The sequence below is a fragment of the Trematomus bernacchii genome, unplaced genomic scaffold (assembly GCF_902827165.1).
Source record: "Trematomus bernacchii unplaced genomic scaffold, fTreBer1.1, whole genome shotgun sequence".
NCBI lineage: Eukaryota > Metazoa > Chordata > Actinopteri > Perciformes > Nototheniidae > Trematomus > Trematomus bernacchii.
Window position 1 is genome coordinate 7,164,488 of NW_022988098.1, and position 21,342 is coordinate 7,185,829.

At 40.1% G+C, this 21,342-nt stretch overlaps 1 protein-coding gene across 1 annotated transcript; it reads right to left on the minus strand.

The window, feature by feature from the left end:
• Positions 1-1,132: 1,132 nt before the first annotated feature.
• Positions 1,133-14,499, minus strand: mfsd4aa (major facilitator superfamily domain containing 4Aa). Its single transcript, XM_034121539.1, has 10 exons — positions 14,132-14,499; positions 11,337-11,535; positions 10,391-10,645; positions 8,973-9,099; positions 8,779-8,894; positions 7,937-8,110; positions 5,781-5,928; positions 3,971-4,041; positions 3,583-3,703; positions 1,133-1,977 (listed from the first exon to the last, which is right to left on the minus strand). The coding sequence occupies exons 1-10, from the start codon at positions 14,362-14,364 to the stop codon at positions 1,925-1,927; spliced, it is 1,497 nt and encodes a 498-aa protein (XP_033977430.1). The 5' UTR covers positions 14,365-14,499; the 3' UTR covers positions 1,133-1,924.
• Positions 14,500-21,342: the final 6,843 nt, after the last annotated feature.

Below are 21,342 nucleotides of genomic sequence, written 5' to 3' on the forward strand. Positions count from 1 at the left end.
TTTCAGGAAGACTGGGTGTATCTACATTCACTCCGCAGCTGCATATAATCAGCTCATCACGGGCGTTCTCTATAACCCATTACTTTCACCTCATTCTCCAGCAGCCAATCCCTGTGCTGCAGCCACACTTTAAAATGGTTCTCCTCTCTCCTGCAGTCAGCTGTGATTTCAGGTTTTCATTCTGCCGCCCGCCTCCTCCCCATCCACCTCCTCCCCTCCTCCCCATCCACCTCCTTTCATCATATCCAGTGCCAGGAGAGCTAATCCAAAGACCTCATCGCACCTCCTCTTCATCCCATCTCCTCATCAAATCCAGATCTTCAGCATCATCACCAGTGTCTAGACCCCGGGGGGTTCCCTATATGCTCACGGCTGTATTTCCCCCTTTAGATATACCATTTCAGGATCGGGGTCTAATCGCCAAAGACTTAACATTTATCATATGACATGTGTCAATAAATGTTCTTTAAACAAAATGAAGTGAAGACTGAATTAACTGTCTGGTGGCTTCATTCGGCCGCCAGGAAATTACAATGGCAGTTCTGACACGTGCCCTTAGATGCATAAGTGGGTATTTTTTGACCCGGTGAGGTGGTTTCTTAGAGTATCTTTGTAATTACATTTTTTTATCATTTCTTATTCCAGCTATTCCTCGAAAAACATGTTTTGGATATCATGCCATTCACATTTTAAATTTAAATTTTAAGAAATTGTAGTTTTTGTATTACTACCCCAAGCTTCCATAAGTGGGTCAAAAATGACCCGCATGCATTTTCTATGGAATTTCATTTTTTTTCAAAATGTAAATGTATTTTCTAAAATTATAAATAGTGAAAAATTAAATATAAAATATTTCTAGTGTGAACCAAAATATAATACAAGTGATTTTTCTTAACCAAAATGACAAAAATGGCATAAAAACACCTCTTATTCTAATACGGGTCCTTTTTGACCCACTTATGGAAGAGTGTAGGGTCCAGTCACTCGTGCATCTAAGGGTTAAATGACGTCATGTGTTGCCGATGCTTTGACAGAAACATGTGACATCATACAAAACCATTGAGGAGGCAATACTGGGGGTGATTTCACACATGCACAGTGCACATATTGTCCATAATGATAGGTCACAAGATGTTTAAAATGTTGTGCTTTAATCCAACTCTTCTGTACACCGTCTGTTCATTAAATTATACATTCAAAAATCTTTACTGTCAATGGAGAGGAGCAGCGATGACGTTATTTGTAGGTCGAGCCTGAGGGTAGCATCGCAAAGTGCTCCCTCGACAAAAACCAATGGGATATTTCCATTTGATTTCGGTATATTGCTCATTTTTAGGACTCGTTCCCGCACCACTCTCTACTTGTAGGACATTATTCATACCATGCGGCTAATTCGCAGTCTAATCAAACTAATAATGCTTGTAATATGTATAAATGTTTCTCCCTGAGCTTGTTGTGACACCAAGGAGCTTGTTGTGACACCAAGGAACATGAATACACATCACAGGATAAATATCACAGAAACTGTTCCAGCAACAAGTTAATAACTCCATGTTTACTTCTCATTTTATCAAAATGAAACTATCTTTCCTCGTTGTTTCGAACAAATAAACCGACCTACAGGTGAGAAATCGCCCTTTATCATTAAGGTGTCATGGCTAGGACAAAGTTACAAAGTGCTGTAAGAGATAATTGTGCCAAACATGAAATAAAGTCAAGTAATTCTCATCCATCGAGCTGCTCGTTGATCATCAGGCTTCTGTACGTCAAACATGTTCATTTGGAGGAGACCAGGGTAAAGCTCCTGTTCTGAGTCCATGTGTCAGAGAGGCTTCTTCTTCTCCTGCTGTCTTCTCATCGGAGCACATTCATTGGTCACGTGTGTCCCGTGTGTGTCCCCCTCAGTCTCTCAGGGACGTTCAGATCAGGAACCTCCGGGCTGTGGCTTCTCTTTAAGGTCCATGCCTGGAGACGGATCTGAGGGATAAACCGTGTCTATTAGTCTGAGGGATTATTAACAGAGAACTGATGACATACAACGAGCCAAACAAGTGAATGCGCTACAACGGCCCTAACACTGTTATTAGGAGAAAGGCGCTACAGCTTCAAAAAGCAGGCAAATATTAACACAAAAATGTACCGAAACACATGTGCGGGGGGGGTAACACTGACTTTGGACCCCCCTGAAAATGAAAAGTTTAGGATTAAACAATTTCTTGGCTGACGGAATAGGCGGAACTAACGTTATTTGTCATTCTAGTCGGACCCATTAGAGCAGGGGTGTCAAACTCAATTTCATCGCGGGCCACATTAGCATTATGGTTGCACTCAAAGGGCCGGTTGTAACTATATAAATATACATATATAAATATATATATAAAATAATGTATTATATTACATTATTGCCTCTGAATTGGATTATTATCGGATAGGATAATAACTTAGTAATTAACTACGTCTGAAAGCAGAAGTCCATTGCAAATAATTGCAAGTCTCTTCAGTGCGCATGTCACAAAACGAGATGCATTGTGGGACATGTAGTTTATGGGCAACCTGCTACTGTAAAGCGGCATCTAAACGTATTATATTCTTTGTAAGCTCTTGCGGGCCACATAAAATGAAGTCGCGGGCCAGATTTGGCCCCCGGGCCTTGAGTTTGACACCCCTGCATTAGAGCGTAAAAACTGTAACTATAAGTATCTGAAATAAATATGTGTACCAATAACTGTATTGCATTGTTTTCTTACTGTCTTTGTCTTTTTCGCCCTGCATTTATTGTGCCCCTCTCAGAAAATAACTGGTCCCAGCCTGGCCCCCCCAGTCACTAAAAGCGCTGCTAATACAAAACGCTGCAAGAAGCCCAAAACGCAACGTAAACCAGGGAACACCGAAGTTCAGGATTAAAAAGCTGGTAACTGTCAGTCTCTGAAAATGTGTGTGCTTCATAACTGCTAGTGTGTTGTCAATATTTGTGAAATGACTAAGTCAGCTAGCTAGGTTTCAACAGAACTGCAATAATATCAGAAGAAATCATGCGATCACATTGTTCAAATAAGCTGATAAAACATTTAAGGTAAGTTTCCAACAACAGTAACGGTTTGAACAACTTTAGAAACCCAGAACGTCAACAAGCGCTCCGGTCCCAGCTGTTTCTGTTGTGTTGTCAAGTAGGTGAAGATGTTTCCTCATTTGTAAATCATTTTTTAAACGACAGTGTGTTTCTCCTCATAGAAATGTTTAGGGCCGTTGTAACGCGTTGGCACCTGTCGGACACCGTACTTCCTGGTTCGTTATACCACCAAAAATCACAAAGACACTGCTTGTAAACAATCTATCAGGAGAAATAAGGGTCAGTAAGTCCTCAATGCATTATACATGAATTCTGGCAGGATAATATTGGTGCAAACTGACAGATATCCTCTTCCCGTCATATCTCAACACTTCGGTATAGCAGTCTCTTTAAATTATAAAGTCTTTGTACACAGCCTAAATAGTACATCGAGCATCAGATCACTATCCAGGGTGATATTGTAGGGATTCAATTCACTGTACTGTTTATACCTGAAAAACCTGAGTGTTTACCTGTTTGGCCGTTTCTATGGTGACGCTGGACAAAAAGGAGCAGCAGGAAGAGACAGAAGCTGATGAATGACGTCACTGTGCAACACAACAGGAAGGAGTAACTGCCCTGACTGTCTATCACCTGGACACACACACACACACACACACACACACACACACACACACACACACACACACAAAAAACACAATTGAAGTAGCAACAGACCAGGTTTATAATTGAAGACACTGTCGGCCACACACTCATCCTCATGAACAATGATGCTGACAACCAGTTAAACTACATGTGCAACATTGTGACAATGAGGTATCAAGAAAAATAAACGTGCCGAGATTAAATGAACTGATTATTGTGAATTAAGGGACATTTAAAGAGTGTGAAGGGTGTTACCGATCCGATGATTAGCTGCAGCAGCATCTCTCCGGTGCTGGCACTGGTCACCAGGACCATGGTGGCACAACCTGAAACACACAGGAAATACATGATGTAATGAAGGATTTGATATGATGGGAATTGAGAATCATTAACATGTATCAGAGGTTTAATCATCAACCGGTCCAGATGTCCAACGTTACTCTCTTTTATTTGCATGTATGCTTGGGCGTGCAAACACACACACACACACACACCTAAATGTGTGCAATAACCTGTTTGTCCCATTCTTGGGTTTGTCACTCGTTCCTTAATTTACTTTCAGGTTATTCTTCCAGTTGTTCTACTTTGTTTGTTCCGTTTTTTGTGGTGTATTGTAAACGCAGAAGCAGGGAAGCTGCATGTATGAAAATGGTCTTAATACAAATCATTAACACACGACATGAGGAAGGATCTTTTTCAGTGGAAGAAAAAGTATTCAGATTCTTTACTTGAGTAAAAGTACTAAAACCACACTGTACAAATTCTTATTCTAATGTTGGATGGTTTACACCGTATAATCTTATTTAAAAAGTTTTCCTTAGTTATTGTGTTTCAAAATCTGAATGTATGAAGTAACTAGTAAATACAGTAAGTCTGTAAAATAAATAGTACAGTAGAGTAAAGTAGTATACAAATGAAATGAAAAGTCCAAGTAGTGTCTCTACTTTAAAGAGTCCTCTCCTGCTGATGATCAGGTGTATATCAGTATGTAGTGTCTCTACTTTAAAGAGTCCTCTCCTGCTGATGTTCAGGTGTATATCAGTATGTAGTGTCTCTACTTTAAATAGTCCTCTCCTGCTGATGTTCAGGTGTATATCAGTATGTAGTGTCTCTACTTTAAAGAGTCCTCTCCTGCTGATGTTCAGGTGTATATCAGTATGTAGTGTCTCTACTTTAAATAGTCCTCTCCTGCTGATGTTCAGGTGTATATCAGTATGTAGTGTCTCTACTTTAAAGAGTCCTCTCCTGCTGATGTTCAGGTGTATATCAGTATGTAGTGTCTCTACTTTAAAGAGTCCTCTCCTGCTGATGTTCAGGTGTATATCAGTATGTAGTGTCTCTACTTTAAAGAGTCCTCTCCTGCTGATGTGCAGGTGTATATCAGTATGTAGTGTCTCTACTTTAAAGAGTCCTCTCCTGCTGATGTTCAGGTGTATATCAGTAAGTAGTGTCTCTACTTTAAAGAGTCCTCTCCTGCTGATGTTCAGGTGTATATCAGTATGTAGTGTCTCTACTTTAAAGAGTCCTCTCCTGCTGATGTTCAGGTGTATATCAGTATGTAGTGTCTCTACTTTAAAGAGTCCTCTCCTGCTGATGTTCAGGTGTATATCAGTATGTAGTGTCTCTACTTTAAAGAGTCCTCTCCTGCTGATGTTCAGGTGTATATCAGTATGTAGTGTCTCTACTTTAAAGAGTTCTCTCCTGCTGATGTTCAGGTGTATATCAGTATGTAGTGTCTCTACTTTAAAGAGTCCTCTCCTGCTGATGTTCAGGTGTATATCAGTATGTAGTGTCTCTACTTTAAAGAGTCCTCTCCTGCTGATGTTCAGGTGTATATCAGTATGTAGTGTCTCTACTTTAAAGAGTCCTCTCCTGCTGATGTTCAGGTGTATATCAGTATGTAGTGTCTCTACTGGGACATGTCTCCATGCTTTAATGTTCAAAAAGCTCTTTATTTCTCTCATACTGCCTGTGCTGCAGCACCTCTTTTCACCCTCTGTCTGAAACCAGAGCCCAGTCTGCTCTGATTGGTTAGCTGGCCGGCTCTGTTGTGATTGGGTCTTACCTTTGTAGTCGAGTATGTCCTCTGTGAAGGCCAGCATGGAGGGGAACACACTGCTGATGCACAGTCCCAACACACAGGTGCCGATGAAGAGGAACACACAGCTGGTGTAGAAGATCATCAACAGGCACTGAACCAGGATCACCCCGAGCTGAAAGAAAAATGGGCAATGATAACTTAACAGAAGTCTGCAGTTAACAACAATAAAGCACAGTTGTACTTGCCGTGCAAAATGTAACCCATATTACAGTAAATATCAACAAAATAAAACACATATCGGACTAGTTTCTACAAATTTCAACAAGAAAATGACAACGATTGTATCCAACTGCACAGCAAGCATACCCGTAATTCCATAAAAAGATCAATGGATGTTGTTGTTGTCTTTTTCGTATGAAGGCCACCATAGTCTGTCTTTTTGAGCCGAAATAGCTCAGTTGGGAGAGTGTCTTTGTCTGGTGGACATGTAGGTGCATTCATACCTGCAATTTAAACTGCAGAAAAGCTGGTCGGATGATCAGTAACAATGTAGTTTTGTTTTCCATCCTACAACCTTTCATTCAATAATACTAAGTGGCAGTGTCAGTCGAAATGAGAATGATCCAGGCACCTCTTTTGTTGTAAAAATGACTTTTCAGAAAGTGCGTACTTGAAGTAATACTAGATGGGCTGACACATAGCACTTGACTAGCATATCCGCAGTTTTACATTGAAGGTATGTATTAGTGAAACTGAATGACGAACAGACATCAAGACAGATTGCTATGTTTCATCAGCTCTAACCATCAAGGTTGTGCCCAAAACTGTCCTCTTTGCTGCCGAAACCATGCAGGGATCGAACCAGGGACCAGTAGATCTTCAGTCTAACGCTTCCAACTGAGCTATTTCGGCACAAAAGGTTGTTTTCTGGTGGCTTTCAAATGGAAAACAAAACAACAATGTCTCTGAGCATGTGACTAGCATTTCTGCAGTTCAAATTGAAGGTATGAGTGCACCTACATGTCCACCAGACAAAGGCAGCACACCTCTTGGCTTGCATACTGATGACAACTTCAGAACAACTCTCTATATATAATTAAAACCAACCAAAGAAAAACACAAAATCTGCAAAGCAAACAGTGCCAGCATAACTTTCCGGTTTCCTCACATCATCCATGACTACAATTCACATTTCAGACCAGTAGAAGGAATAGCTCTGCAAAGGTATGTGCTGATATTCACAGTGAACACAATGAACCATTACAATTCACTGTGAGTATATTCAAAGACAAACAGAGACATTTAGTAAGTACTATTCTGTTGTAAATAAAGGGCCTGTATTAGGTTTTAGCCCCTTTAGTTTGGTTTGGCTTAAAGATTGTGTTGTTTGTTTAACTCCTGAATCATCCTCTGGTGATGCCACATCATCCTGTTAGGTGCATGCACGCCCAGTTCAAATATTTGGTCATATTCTTCCACACAACAGCTGGTCATGAGCTTTATTGTTGCATTAACTGAATCGTGATACTAGAAAAGACATCGTGTCATACAGGTCAACGTGGGAAAACCTGTATCCTCTCTGCACTGAGATATTAATTATGCAAAATCCACTTTTCCATGTCTCCTCTACATCAACACGTGTCCCCTCTTCTTCATGTCTCTTATACATCAACATGTGTCCCCTCTTCTTCATGTCTCTTATACATCAACATGTGTCCCCTCTGTGTAAAGAGATTCTGAAAGTTTCAGGAACAAAGATTCTCTCTCTTTTTGTCCTGATCCATTTATATAAAAACCTGTCTGAAAATGAGCTGATCAGATTTTGGCCACTTTATGATGTCATAACGATGTTTTGGCTTGATTAGCCAATCAGCAACCAAGGTAACCCCCCCCCCCCCACCTTATCACCTGAATCTCCTCCTAGAGCACCATTGTGTTCTTTCTAACCAAATATCTCTCAGAGGGGCGTGGGGAGGGGCTCCTTATTTTCATCTAAAGTAACAGACAGAGAATCAGCACTTTGGAAACAGGGCTGAAACAGAGGGGATTATGGGATGCTGCAATGATCTGTTTGGTGTTTGCAGCCAAACACTTCAGAGACATGTTTTGTGTATATCTGAGACCTGTAATATATTGATGAAAAACAGAATAATAGGGGACCTTTAAATCTTTGTTCATACCAGACTGACGGTGAGCAGCCTGGGAGCTGAGTATCTGTAGGACAGGTAGATGAAAGCCAGTCTTCCCACTGTGATGGAGGCCCAGAATGTGCTGTCCAGATAGCCTGCAGTCCTATGACCCATCAGCAGAGGAGGGGACACTGCGTAGGTGTAGACGAAGCCAGCGTAAGAGCCCTGCAGCACAACAAATACATCAGGAGGTTAGCAAAGAGTACAGTATGCTTAGTGCTTTGAAGGATGTAAACAGGAAGTACTGATGCCATGTTTGCAATTTACCCATGGATGTGATACTGAATGACATTTTAAAACGGATCGATTGCTTTGAAAGTTTTGAGGTAAAAATAAATGATTATGATTCCAACAGGACTTATGGACAATATGGACAAAAGAGAGAGTATAGAGTGGTGCAGTAATGAGTCCTAAAACCAGGGAATGGGTTAGCAGTTTACCACTTCCTGTTCCCTCGTCTCAAAGTCAACTGTTTTTTAATGTGTTTTCGGTTAGAAGCTTGATATAAGGTCTGTGTCCGTTGTTCAGCTTTGATTCTGTTATGAGTCACATAAGGAGGCACATTTCTTTGCAAATTGTAACCATCAGGAACCAAGGGTTTTTAACTAATAAACTGCCTAGTGACACATCCAATGCTACAGCTTGTACTTCTTTCTGTAAGATATATAGGCCAAATCAGTAACCAGAAAAGCTGTCCGTTGGTTGGCCTGTCCATTTGATCACATGCAGTATCTATGTCTCTTCTAATGTACCCCTAAGAGAACGTGGAAACGAGTGTACGGTCTACATACATGTATGTATGTTTATATGTGTATAGTTGCAGGAAGTCTCACTATTATTCCATCAGTGATGAAGACGACGGCCCCACCGAGAGCGTGGAGGAGGAAAAAAGTAGCCGGGCGACCTCGGAGTTTGGCAAGGTTACAGCAGTAGAAAAAACTCTGATAACCTATAGGACGAAAAGGATACTGAGGTAAGTAATTTCAATTGGGTACAGCGGACACAAACATGAATCTATATGCTTCACCTTCATCACTGTCCTCAAAGGGGGTGGCCTGAGAGTCGGCTCTCTCAATGAGGCGTGTACCGGTGCTTGAGCAAGGCAGCAGTCTCTCATGGCACATCAGAGCTAACACTGCTGCTGGCACTGGGAGCTGACACACACACACACACACACACACACACACACACACACACACACACACACACACACACACACACACACACACACACACACACACACACACACACACACAACCACACACACACACACACACACACACACACACACACACACACACACACACACACACACACACACACACACACACACACACACACACACACACACACACACACACACACACACACACACACACACACACACACACACACACACACACACACACACACACAAAGAGGGTATTGTCACCGAGTTCACGTCAACACTTCCTGTCAGCTGATTCAAATTGTAACTCTCCCTTTATAGAAGTAGTGTCCATGCCACTCCATTTGCCTCGGCTTAAAACAGACACAGTTCCAACTGAATAATGTAGTGATATTTTGCTCAGGTGGGGGCTAAAAGAGGCCTAGTGTGCTTTTTGGAGTTCCCCCTTTCCTGCATGTAAATGGTCTGCAAATGTTTAAATCCCTGTGTCCTGAGTGTCCTACATTTCATGATTAAGCTCAAGAAGAATCAGTATTGATGTTTGTTTTTTTTGCTCTGTAAGTCCAAGAAGCCATTTCTATCCCAAATCATTTGTAGTCAATGAGTGACTGAAGTCTGGCACCCATAGACTTGGAAAAAATAGCAGAGTAGAAGAGACTCCTGACTCTATGTCATGAGTTATCTTTAATTTCATTTAGGGACTTTCATTGAGCCATAAACAGATCATTTATACTAGCATGCACTGTATACTATATTATTACATATAGAGCCCTGCGTGGAAATGCACCGGAATATATATGTGACCTTCTCCATCCTTACATTGCGAGTAGGTCACTTAGGTCTTCAGACCAGGGCCTACTGGCTGTCCCACGGTCTCGTTTAAAAACGAAAGGTGACCGTGCCTTTCAGGTGGTGCTCCAACACTGTGGAACTCTCTTCCTAAAGGCATCCGCTCTGCAGTCTCGGTAGAAGCTTTTAAAAAAACTACTGAAGACCTATCTTTTATTTGAAATGTGTGTGGTGTGTTCTGTTCTTATATTTGTTCCTTTCAGGACTCCACGTGCTCTGTGTTTTGTTTTTATGTTGACCTTAAAAATGTCTGCCTCATGTGGTTATTGTATTCATGTTTCTGTGGTCTTAATTTTAACTTTTGTTCTTACTTGTGAAATTATATTTCTGTGAAAGGTGCTATAATAAATAAACGTATTATTATTATTATTATTATACGTTTCTGTATCATCAATCATATGAAACGTGTAACACTGACATGAACTCACGTTGATCAGAGCGATGATCCAGAAGGCGTAGGACACCCTGGTGATGACCACCCCCTCGGTGTGCAGAGGATACTGGGAGATGTTTGCGATCGCGCCCCCCTGCCCCACCAGGCTGTTGCGGAGGTGACCCAGGTCCGAGGCAGATGATGAGTTCAGGGTCCAGTTTGAACCCAGGACACACGAGTCGTCTGACAGGAAAGGATCAGCCACCAGCGGACTGACCAGCGCTCCAACGCCTATGAAGAAATGCAAGGCCTGGGGCGGGACATGGACATGGGTTATGATGTCAGATTAATTAGTATTTAGAATAGATTTTTCTCTGGGAGCAACTTTTTATTAAATGTTTTAGTCATCTTCACAAAAATAAAATAAGTTAGCGTAACAACAATTAATAATCAACACATTCTCAACACAAGGTTTCCTCCTTGTAAACTAAGTTGGCCATGAGTCCTCTCCTCATCATCTCCCCAAAGGTCAAGGTGGTCATATATGTACAATCTTATTTTGAATGAAGGATATAACCAGGTCAGAAGCTCGCTGTATAGCCTCTAATGTTCCTGCTTTAGCGCTGTTTACAGATGTGATTGACATAAGGTAATCAGATTACATTACTTTTATATTATGATACTCAGATTAGGTTACTGATTACATTTTTAAACAGGTACAGTTTTTTGTGTTAGTACATTTTTGATTGAAGATCTTAGAAACAAAACAAACAATAATAATTACAATAATTATAACAAAGAGAAGCAAAATAAAAATAAATGTTCAGGGTATAACAAAATAAATTCTCAAATAGTTTCCGTCATGTTCAAAAGGGACAAGAAGAAGAAGCTTAAAAACGTTCCTGGACCCCCCAGTTAATCTAACGGAATACATTTTGAAATCAAACACTCACAGCTGTTCCCTCCCCCCTCTCTTCCCCCCCTCTCTCCCCCCCCCTGACCTGCAGGAAGATGGCCGAGTCCCTCTGGTAGAGCTTCACCAGCTGGAGGTTGGAGATGGTGTCGATCACCCCCATGGCTAGACCAGCGATCGCCATGGCGACAGACAGCAGCGACACATGGTTACAGAGCGGGATGATGGAGAACACGAGAGAGATGATGAGCGAGCAGGAGAAGAGTGTCCACAGGGAGGACAGGAGTCTGAGGGGGACATTTTAAATAGACATATTTCAAATTCAGAAGAAGGAATGTAGCCCAAAAGAAAACCAAAAATAAAATGCAGTCTTCCTATAATGTATTTGTCTTTCTTTTCAAATGTATTCTAACATTTTAATCCTGCTAGTAAACCCCATTTTAAAAATGTAATCTGATAACATAATCCAATTACATGTAATCTGTTACTCCCCAAGGCTCCATTGGACTTGTTTACATCTGTAACATAGTGACATCACAATGTAACACTCACGCTTCTATTGGCTAACGCTCCAACACATTGTACGTGACAGGCTAAGGGGTGGGACATCTCTGAAGCGGTTGACCAATCACAACAGAGCCGGCCAGCTAACCAATCAGAGCAGACTGGGCTCTGGTTTCAGACAGAGGGTGAAAAGAGGTGCTGCAGCACAGGCAGTATGAGAAAAATAAAGAGCTTTTTGAACATTAAAGTATGAGACATGTCACAGTAGAGACACTAAATACTGATATACACCTGAACATCAGCAGGAGAGGACTCTTTAAAGTAAAGTAGAGACACTACATACTGATATACACCTGAACATCAGCAGGAGAGGACTCTTTAAAGTAGAGACACTACATACTGATATACACCTGAACATCAGCAGCAGAGGACTCTTTAAAGTAGAGGCACTACATACTGATATACACCTGAACATCAGCAGGAGAGGACTCTTTAAAGTAGAGACACTAAATACAAACATGAACCTGAAAATGAGCAGAATAGGGCCCCTTTAAATGTTTTTCACTCCTAAGTTATCAATGATATTAAAACATGAATTTCCAGCGTATTGTTGCTGCAGTAAAATCACCTTCATGGCTGTTTCTCCCTTATCTTTTACTTATCACACCTCCACATTATCTTCACCTTGTATTCTTTTCATTTCCTGCCAACTTTCCACTCTGCTTTTAACCTTGTCCTAATGTTTGGTTTGTAGGGAGATGTTACCCAGAGCCTGGGATATAAGGGCACAACAATATTATGTTGGACATAACTAGCAGAGCACAATGACTCTACATCTAACAGAGACAGTACACGGCACACTGAACGTGAAATAGATCAATATTATACAATGTTTAAATAAATAACCTGTCCTCAAACAGGATCCACTTTCACACTTCTGAGGAAATACAGACACCTTGAACAGCCGTCTGTCATTTGAATGTTACATATTTGCAAGTCAAATTCAGACCAATATCTTTCTAATCTAAACAAATAGTTTACGATTCCAACCCATTGCAGCTTTTTGGTCGACACAATGAGTCTTAATATGAACACTATAAGAATAAAACGTTTCTTCAAACTTGATCAATACACCAACTTTAAAGTAGGCCTAAAAGCATCACGTCGCCAGACCACTGTAAGCTACATTTATTTATTCAACCTTCTTATAACTTTTTTTTGTGTTTAATAATACAATTGTAGGTACACTGTTAGATATAAAACCTTAAATACTATGGCGACTACACAAGTAGTTTGACTGGGTTATAACATTCCTTTACATCGGATAATACACCAACTTTAAAGAAGGCCTAAAAGCATCACAACGCCAGACCACAGGACATCCCACTCCTTAAACAAAATGTATATTTATTCAACCTTCTTATATGTTTTTGTGTGTGTAATAATACAAATGTAGGGACATTGTTAGACAGAAACCATATGGCGACTACACAGTATCTACTACAGACTCATTAGTCTTACTATGACTCTGAATATTATGGGAATATAACATTATTTTGCATTTCATCAACGCACTAACATTAAAGTCCCCCTTCTGCTCCAGTAGGACTCAGATGTTGCTCTTTTCTTTTCATGTGATGTTTGGTGATGTTGTTTATTTGTTTTGTTTATTTCCGTTAACTGTCAAGTGGGAACTAAGTATTGTTTTGTACGTTTTTGTGTTTCCCCTTATTTCCCCATGATACTGTTATACCATGAACGGGATAAATACAAAAAATGAAAAGTAGGCTTAAAGCAGCTCACCAGAGGTGGGAAGTAGTGGAGTACAAATACTTCGTTACTGTACTTTTTCTGGTATCAGTACTTTACTCCACTACTTATTTTTCTGATGACTTTTTACTTTGACTTCTTACATTTTGAACACAAACACCTGTACTTTCTACTTCTTACATTTTCCAAACAGGCTACTTTAGTTTGAATGTGTGTTTGGTGGCGTGATCATTATTATTTAGAGTCATTGCGTGCCTATTGATTTGAACACGATCCGTGTATCCATCATTTCCTGGTCTTCTCTAAAGAAGAGGGACCAATGAAAACTTTGTAATTTTGCCGTTGTTCAGCATGGAAACATTCATTAGCTAACAATAACATTATTGTTCTATTAATATAAAGGGAGGTCAGTTACTCATTAAAACAGCTGCTAGTTATGGGAACTTTTTACTTAAGTACATTTCGAAGCCCATACTTCTTTACTTTTACTTGAGTAAAGAAGTTTAGTCAGCACTTCTACTTTTACCAGAGTATTTTTAAACACGAGTATCCGTACTTCTACTTGAGTAAAGGATGTGTGTACTTTTGCCATCTCTTCAGCTCACTCACGTTTTCTTGAAGAGCCCCCCCAGGCTGCTGCCCACCAGCAGGAAGAACTGCTGGGAGAAGAAGACCCAGGTGATCTGCTGCAGGCTGGAGTGGGTCTGACAGCGGAGGTCCAGCACCGTGGGGCCCAGGAAGGCGATGCACAGCCCGAAGCTGAAGAAAACACTCCAGTAGGTGAGCGTGTATTTCCAGTGGCGCTTAAAGAGCGCCCATATCCGCTCGTCCAGCAGCTTCATGTCGGAGCTTCACCTTCGGATCTCTGCGGAGCTTCTCATGAATCTGCCTCAGTGTGAGCAGCTCTGTCAGACAGACCTCCACTCACTACCGGAGGAGAAAGTAAACACAGTCTGACCAGTCCGGGCACTTTCCCAGTTTAGTGCCACTTACTGACTGACTGCTGACTGACGGACGAGGCGCTGATTGGCTGATAAACCAATGTACCGCCCACTGGGTGAATGCTTACAGATCCAGTGATGAAGTTGGAGCTACTGTAATTGTTGTTTTTATTTATTATTGAGTGGTGCAGTGATGAGTCCTAAAACCCGGAAGTGAGTTAGCATTTTACTACCGGTTCCCTCGTCTAGGGAGTCAATGGGATTTCTCCATAGGATTTTGGAAAATAGCTTGAAATAAGGTCTGTGGAAAACGAACCTGTTTGATAAATGCACGTTTTGTTCAGCCGGATAATATCCACATGTCTACCCTACTTTTAATGTCTACCCATAAATCTAATCGCCAGAAGAGAGGCGAAGTCCCTCCCCTTCTGGTGGGAGTCATGGGACCTTATTTCGGAAAAAGTTTGTATTGAAGTCAATGGAGAGAGAAAGATTATCTTTCGATCCCGTTTGAATTGTGCCACGAATTACACATATGATGTTTGTCAATCTTAAATAATAATTTCCATGTCAAAAAAGTCACAGTTTGTCGTAAAACTGTTGAAATATAAGACTATGAAAAATACGCAACTAGAAAGACTACAAATCCCAGAATCCCGGTCCCGCATGCTGGCTCTTACGGAACCGACTAACTCCCCTTGTGTGTATGTACAGCTCTCAACATGCCCAGACTTGTAGTGATTTTCACCTCTTTTAATACTTTTCGCCTCATTCTGAAAGAAAGAAGTGAAATGTGCCAACGTGACGGCCGTCTTGGTGTGTGGTGCGAGACGGGAGATGTAGTTCATTGAGCGGTTTCACACAAGAAAAGTGTTACTTCACAGTTTTACGACACATTTTTATTTTTTTGACTTGTAAAATTATCTTTAAATTGACAAACATCATATGTGTAATTCGTGGCACAATTCAAACGGGATCGAAAGATAATCTTTCTCTCTCCATTGACTTCAATGCATAACTTTTCCGAAATAAGGTCCCATGGAGCTCAACAGGAAGGGGAGGGACTTCGCCTCTCGGTGGACCTCCATGGGACCTTATTTCGGAAAAAGTATGTTTTGAAGTCAATGGAGAGAGAAACGTTATCTTTCGATCCCGTTTGAATTGTGCCACGAATTACACATATGATGTTAGTCAATTTAAAAGATAATTTTGCAAGTCAACATTTTTTAAATGTGTCGTAAAACTGTGAAGTAACACTTTTTTTTGTGTGAAACGCTCAATGAACTACATCTCTGGTCTCGCACACGTCACCAACACCAAGATGGCCGTCACGTTAGCACATTTCACTTCTTTCTTTCAGAATGAGGCGAAAAGTATTACAAGAAGTGAAAATCACTCCAAGTCTGGGCATGTTGAGAGCTGTACATACACACAAGGGGAGTTAGTCGGTTCCGTAAGAGCCAGCATGCGGGACCGGCTTTACAAGGTTTCGGTGAGTAACAGGAGTGTAATGTGTAACGTTAATGACATCACTTACACGACTCTGGGATTTGTAGTCTTTCTAGTTGCATATTTAAAACAGTTTTACGACAAACTGTGACTTTGTTGACATGGAAATGATTTTTTAAGATTGACAAACATCATATGTGTAATTCGTGGCACAATTCAAACGGGATCGAAAGATAATCTTTCTCTCTCCATTGACTTCAATATATAATTTTTCCGAAATAAGGTCCCATGGGGCGGAAGTAGATGGGTGGGACTTCGCCTCTCTATAAACGAACTACAGCCGAGTACAGCAGGGTCGCACGACTTCAACATCACGCCAACTTAAGATCGATATTCAAACATACAGATTCAAAATGGTACAAGTTGAAGCGTTTGTTTTAACAGTTTACAGGAGGCAGGTACTTGCTTTCAAGCAGAACAGGGGCAAACAAACTTAGCGGGAGTGTTTACGTGTTCGGCATAATGACGTACAAAGTCCTCGACAACTTATGTAGTCCTATTCAGCCACTTGTTAACAACCATCGTTTTTCAGACACGTAAACTCTTCGGAAATCACCACCAGTGCTCCACTGCTGATGGATTTAATGTCGTAGAACAAAACGTGATCCGTTGTGTCAACCACAGACCTTATTTCGAGCTATTTTCCAAAATCCTATGGAGAAATTCATTAATTATTAATTGTTATGGTTGTTGATTAACAGTACCAAAAGATACAAATGTCAAATTAATATTAAGAACGCTGTGAGAAGGTTTTTGTTTTTGCAAAGCGGGAAAGCAAATATTGAAATGAAGAAACAAATGATCATTTTCTAAAAAAGTGACTATGCATATGGATGAATATATTTGTGTGAATAACAATATGTTCTCATTGTTGCAGTGTTATAGCCTGCTTTTTGGATACACAGTTGTGCATTTTTTCCAGACCAATTTATAATTATCTATGTCATACCAGTATGCCTAATACATTTCCTAAATTCTCATGTTGAAGACCGTTTAAAACCCCCACAGTTTTTCAATACAAAGTGACGCCCTTGGATGTAGCAATTAAACACTTTACTAGAAGAAATGACTTAAGCACAAACAAATCTTAACCCTGCGTTTATATATCCATCACTGAACCAGTTGTCTACTACATAGTTAATTTGATGTATTACTTCATAATGCAAAGACAAGCTAAGAAAACCAGTGGGAAATGTATCGGTGGGGCTTTGACAGGCCGTGGTGGAAAGTAACTAAGTACATTTACTAGAATACGGTTCTTAATTGGAAGTATTTCCATTTTATGCTATTCATTTTTTATTAGTAAGTCATAATTTAATAAAACACTCAGCACTGTCACAGTCCACAGAAGGTCAGATTTGACTCATGATGTTATAACTCTTGGTGCTGTTATGCAATGTTCCAGTGCAAGTATTAGAGCGATAGCACCATCTTCTGTTCATCTATGTTATTGTACATTTACCCTTATACTACCTCCTCAAAGAAGTACATCATATTGTCAAAATAACCTCGTAAATAGTTGAAAAAAGGTGAGTGTGTGCCAGAGTTTCCATAGTTTATTTATTCATTAATCAATCAATTACTCAATCAATGTTATGCCTTTTGGCAGTCACAGTACATTCAATTTCTCATTTCATAACAGTGTAGACAAATCCCACAAAATATCACATCTCATACAAAATCTAAATTTATCTTTTATAAAACATTTAGACATCTGCAGGTTTTTTTCTTTATTATACTTTAAATACAGCTTTCTATTTTTAAACGGCATAAAACTCACTGAGAAAGATGAAAACATCTGTTAAAATACATATATATATATATTATTTCTTTTTCATTACAGTATTTAAAATAGCTTAATTTACCACGACTAAATGCACAGTAATACTTCTGCCACTGAGGGGAGGAAGGGAGAGGTTGAAAGAGTAACATCCACAGATATACATCCCTCTGAAGTTTCTCGACTCATTGCTTTTAACTTGCTCTTTCTGACACATGAACAGAGGGTTGAACGGTTCCAACGTGAATCTTCATTCAGCGTAATTCACTTCAACATCTTTCAGAGGCAATTTACCTTTACGTCTACCTTTGTAGTCTCTGAACAGTCTCTTTTGCTTTTAGTAAACAATCTAGCCTCATACAGTAGGTCCTAATCATATAGAAGTTGTCTTTATAAATCAAACGTAACTGTAGACTTGCAGTAGATTTCTTGAAGACGTTTTTGCCTTTTATCCAAAAAGCTTTTCTCAGTTCTCAGTGACATGTTAGGAGTGCACGCAAGAGGACATATAATTCTAACTTTCAGGTTCATATTTTGTGTCTCTATTGTGGCTTTAATGTTCAAAAAGCTCTTTATTTTTCTCATACTGCCTGTGCTGCAGCACCTCTTTTCACCCTCTGTCTGAAACCAGAGCCCAGTCTGCAAGAATAGTCATGTGAGAGTCGTCAGTTCTACAGTATGTATGGACAATGGGGCATTACATGTACTGTATGGACTACCTCAAACAAAGTCCTTAATGGATGATCTTTACCTTTTTAACGTTGGGACTTAAAAGGCAGCATTCAACAATTCCTGTAAAAGTCTCAAAAGATAAAACGTGAGAAGCACGTATGTCCCATACAGCACGAATAGACACAATTTGAACTTCTCTCCCAAGCTTTCAAGAGGAAAGACTGTACTTTGTTAACCCAATTAGAACGGTTATTACGTGTCCCAGTGTGTTATGTTCTTGATATAAAATCACATTTTGGCAATTGAGGGCTATCTTCACGGTTCAAATTGCCAATTAATGAGGGAAATGGATATGGTTAGAATGTTAGAAATCTGTTCAGCTAATACGGACACAGCAATCTCTAAAGAAAATAGGACAACTGTCTTTAGGGCGTAGGTTGGAAAGAGTATAACATCAGTAAGCCATAAGCCGTAGGAGGGTGATTTCACCATTTGATCTAGAGATGCTTAAATTGCTGCGGATATTCATTTAAGGAACATAGATGAAAGCTGTTGCCTTCAGAGGTGATTAGACAACAGAACTAGTTTGTTTTAACCATACCTCGGCCTGAATACCCGCATGTCAATCAGAACTGAGTGAGTCTTTAGATGAAAGGCTTAATGTCTATTCTGGATTTCATATGACTTGTATGACGGGGAATTTTCTTCGACCTGCAGCAGATGGAGAGGGCAGATTAAGGAGAGGGCAGTTTAGCCGCAAACCCTTATTAATTTGTGTCCATAGATCCCTCCTGTATGCATAACCCCTGGGCTAAGTCACATGTAAAGAACATTATATATGGAAGATTTGATGGTTTCACTTCAGCATATACTCTCTAGTTTTTCTTAGTCACACCATATGTTCTATTTTCTGCTTATTGTGGTCCAAAAGCCAAACGCTGCTCCCTGGCAATAGCTGTGCAAAAAATAAGGGATAGTGGTGAGTCCTACTAAGAGCTATTTGCTACCAGAAAGTATTTGTAGGTAAGAATATCAGAGCTTAAGGACGTCGGTACAATATGTGGTCATATTTAGGAACCATGTATAGGAGGACACATAGGAAAGGAGTACGCTTCAGAGGACACTTCTGGTTTGTGCAAATAGGAGACTAAGAAATACACACACTCATGGTGCGTTGTTCACACACACAACAAAGCAAAATTTGCCTAACACATTGGCTACACTAGATTAAAAGAAAGGATTCTTCACAAGCTGAAATATCATGCACATTTTACTAAGGCAACTTCAAAAACTGGAGTGTAAGTCAGCTCTTAACACTGGATGTACAGTACTGTAACAAATCTGTCGACATTAATCCATTTTACATTGGAGTTTTGTTACGTGATGGAGAATCATTTGGCTGGTTCAATGTTTGTTTCACATGAGTAAAATTACTTTAAATGAACAGTGTGTTGCTACTACTTCAGTGTTCTGACTGCTTGGGAATGTACCACTTCAAGGCTCACATCCATAGCTGCCATATTTGGGACTCTTCTGACAGGCGTCCAACCATTTAATAACACATAAATCATTTAAGTTGTTTAACCCTTCTATTGTCTTCGTTTTCCCCTTACTTTGGTGTTCTCGGTCAAATTTGACCGGTCCTGTTTTAACTGCTATTACATTAACACAAAAACCATTAATCATCACCAAATTTCATTTAACACCCTTTCAAACTGTAAATATTCAACACAGTCTCACGGCATTTCGTGTTATAGTCACGAAATTAATCTATTGATTCGTGTTCACCAACACGATTTCGCCATTTTTTTCGTGTCACACAGAACGATTTTAAAAGCAATGTAAATAATAACAAATTAGAAGGAAAAAGACATTTAAAAAAATACAGATTTCAGTATTCTGACACAGAACAATTTTAGAGGCAATGTATTTCTATTGGTAGTATGTTTCGTGCCTGCACCAAATAATAACAAATTAGAAGGAAAAAAAGATGACAAAAAATACAGATGTCAGTATTCTGAGGCTCTGAGCCATTTCTTTTCCTCGTGGACGGCAAAAAAACTCCCACATTATACAATTTAAAATAAAAGGGATAGGGTTAGGCTTAGGGTAAGATATTGAGTAAGAACATGTTTTTATGAACCACACAGCTTCTGGTCTTCCAAGACCCGACCGGACAAAAAGACGTGTTGCAGGCACGAAACACACTACCAATAGAAATACATTGCATTTAAAATCGTTCTGTGTGACACGAACAAAATGCGAAAATCGTGTTGGTGAACATGAATCAATAGATTAAATTAATTTCGTGACTAATAACACGAAATGCCGTGAGACTGGGTTGAAATATTATATCAGACTACTGGTATACATGAAAAACTGCAGTAAATGTACAAAGAATAGACACTGAACATGTATTGCGTGTGCCAGGTGTGATCCATGTGGGGGGATGGGCACATTAGAGCGGGAAATGTGTCAAATTGTTCTGTGTGTGTATGTGTGTGTGTTTGTGTGTGCCAGGTGTGATTCACATGGGGGGATTGGGCACATAAGGGGGGGGGGACACATTTAGAATGTGTGTGTGTGTGTGTGTGTGTGTGTGTGTGTGTGTGTGTGTGTGTGTGTGTGTGTGTGTGTGTGTGTGTGTGTGTGTGTGTGTGTGTGTGTGTGTGTGTGTGTGTGTGTGTGTGTGTGTGTGTGTGTGTGTGTGTGTGTGTGTGTGTGTGTGTGTGTGTGTGTTTTATCTGATCCGGATGGTTACTAATTCCTTTTCTATATGGCGGTCATTTTTGACCGGGAACACCATGGGTGTTACAAAGTTGACCAAATCATCCAAAATGCAATGAAAGTGGTGATCAACAATTGTATATGTTCAAATGTCTACTGTGAAGGATATCATAAAGCCTTAATGCAATCGA

What these genes read in the sequence shown, in the direction of transcription:
- mfsd4aa (XM_034121539.1), bottom strand. Translation starts at nt 14,364, where the DNA reads ATGAAGCTGCTGGACGAGCGGATATGGGCGCTCTTTAAGCGCCACTGG. An exon ending in ACTCGGCCATCTTCCTGCAG is followed by an intron (nt 10,646 to 11,336) that starts GTCAGGGGGGGG and finishes GTCCCGCCCCAG; the next exon opens with GCCTTGCATTTCTTCATAGG. An exon ending in TGCAGCTAATCATCGGATCG is followed by an intron (nt 3,704 to 3,970) that starts GTAACACCCTTC and finishes GTGTGTGTCCAG; the next exon opens with GTGATAGACAGTCAGGGCAG.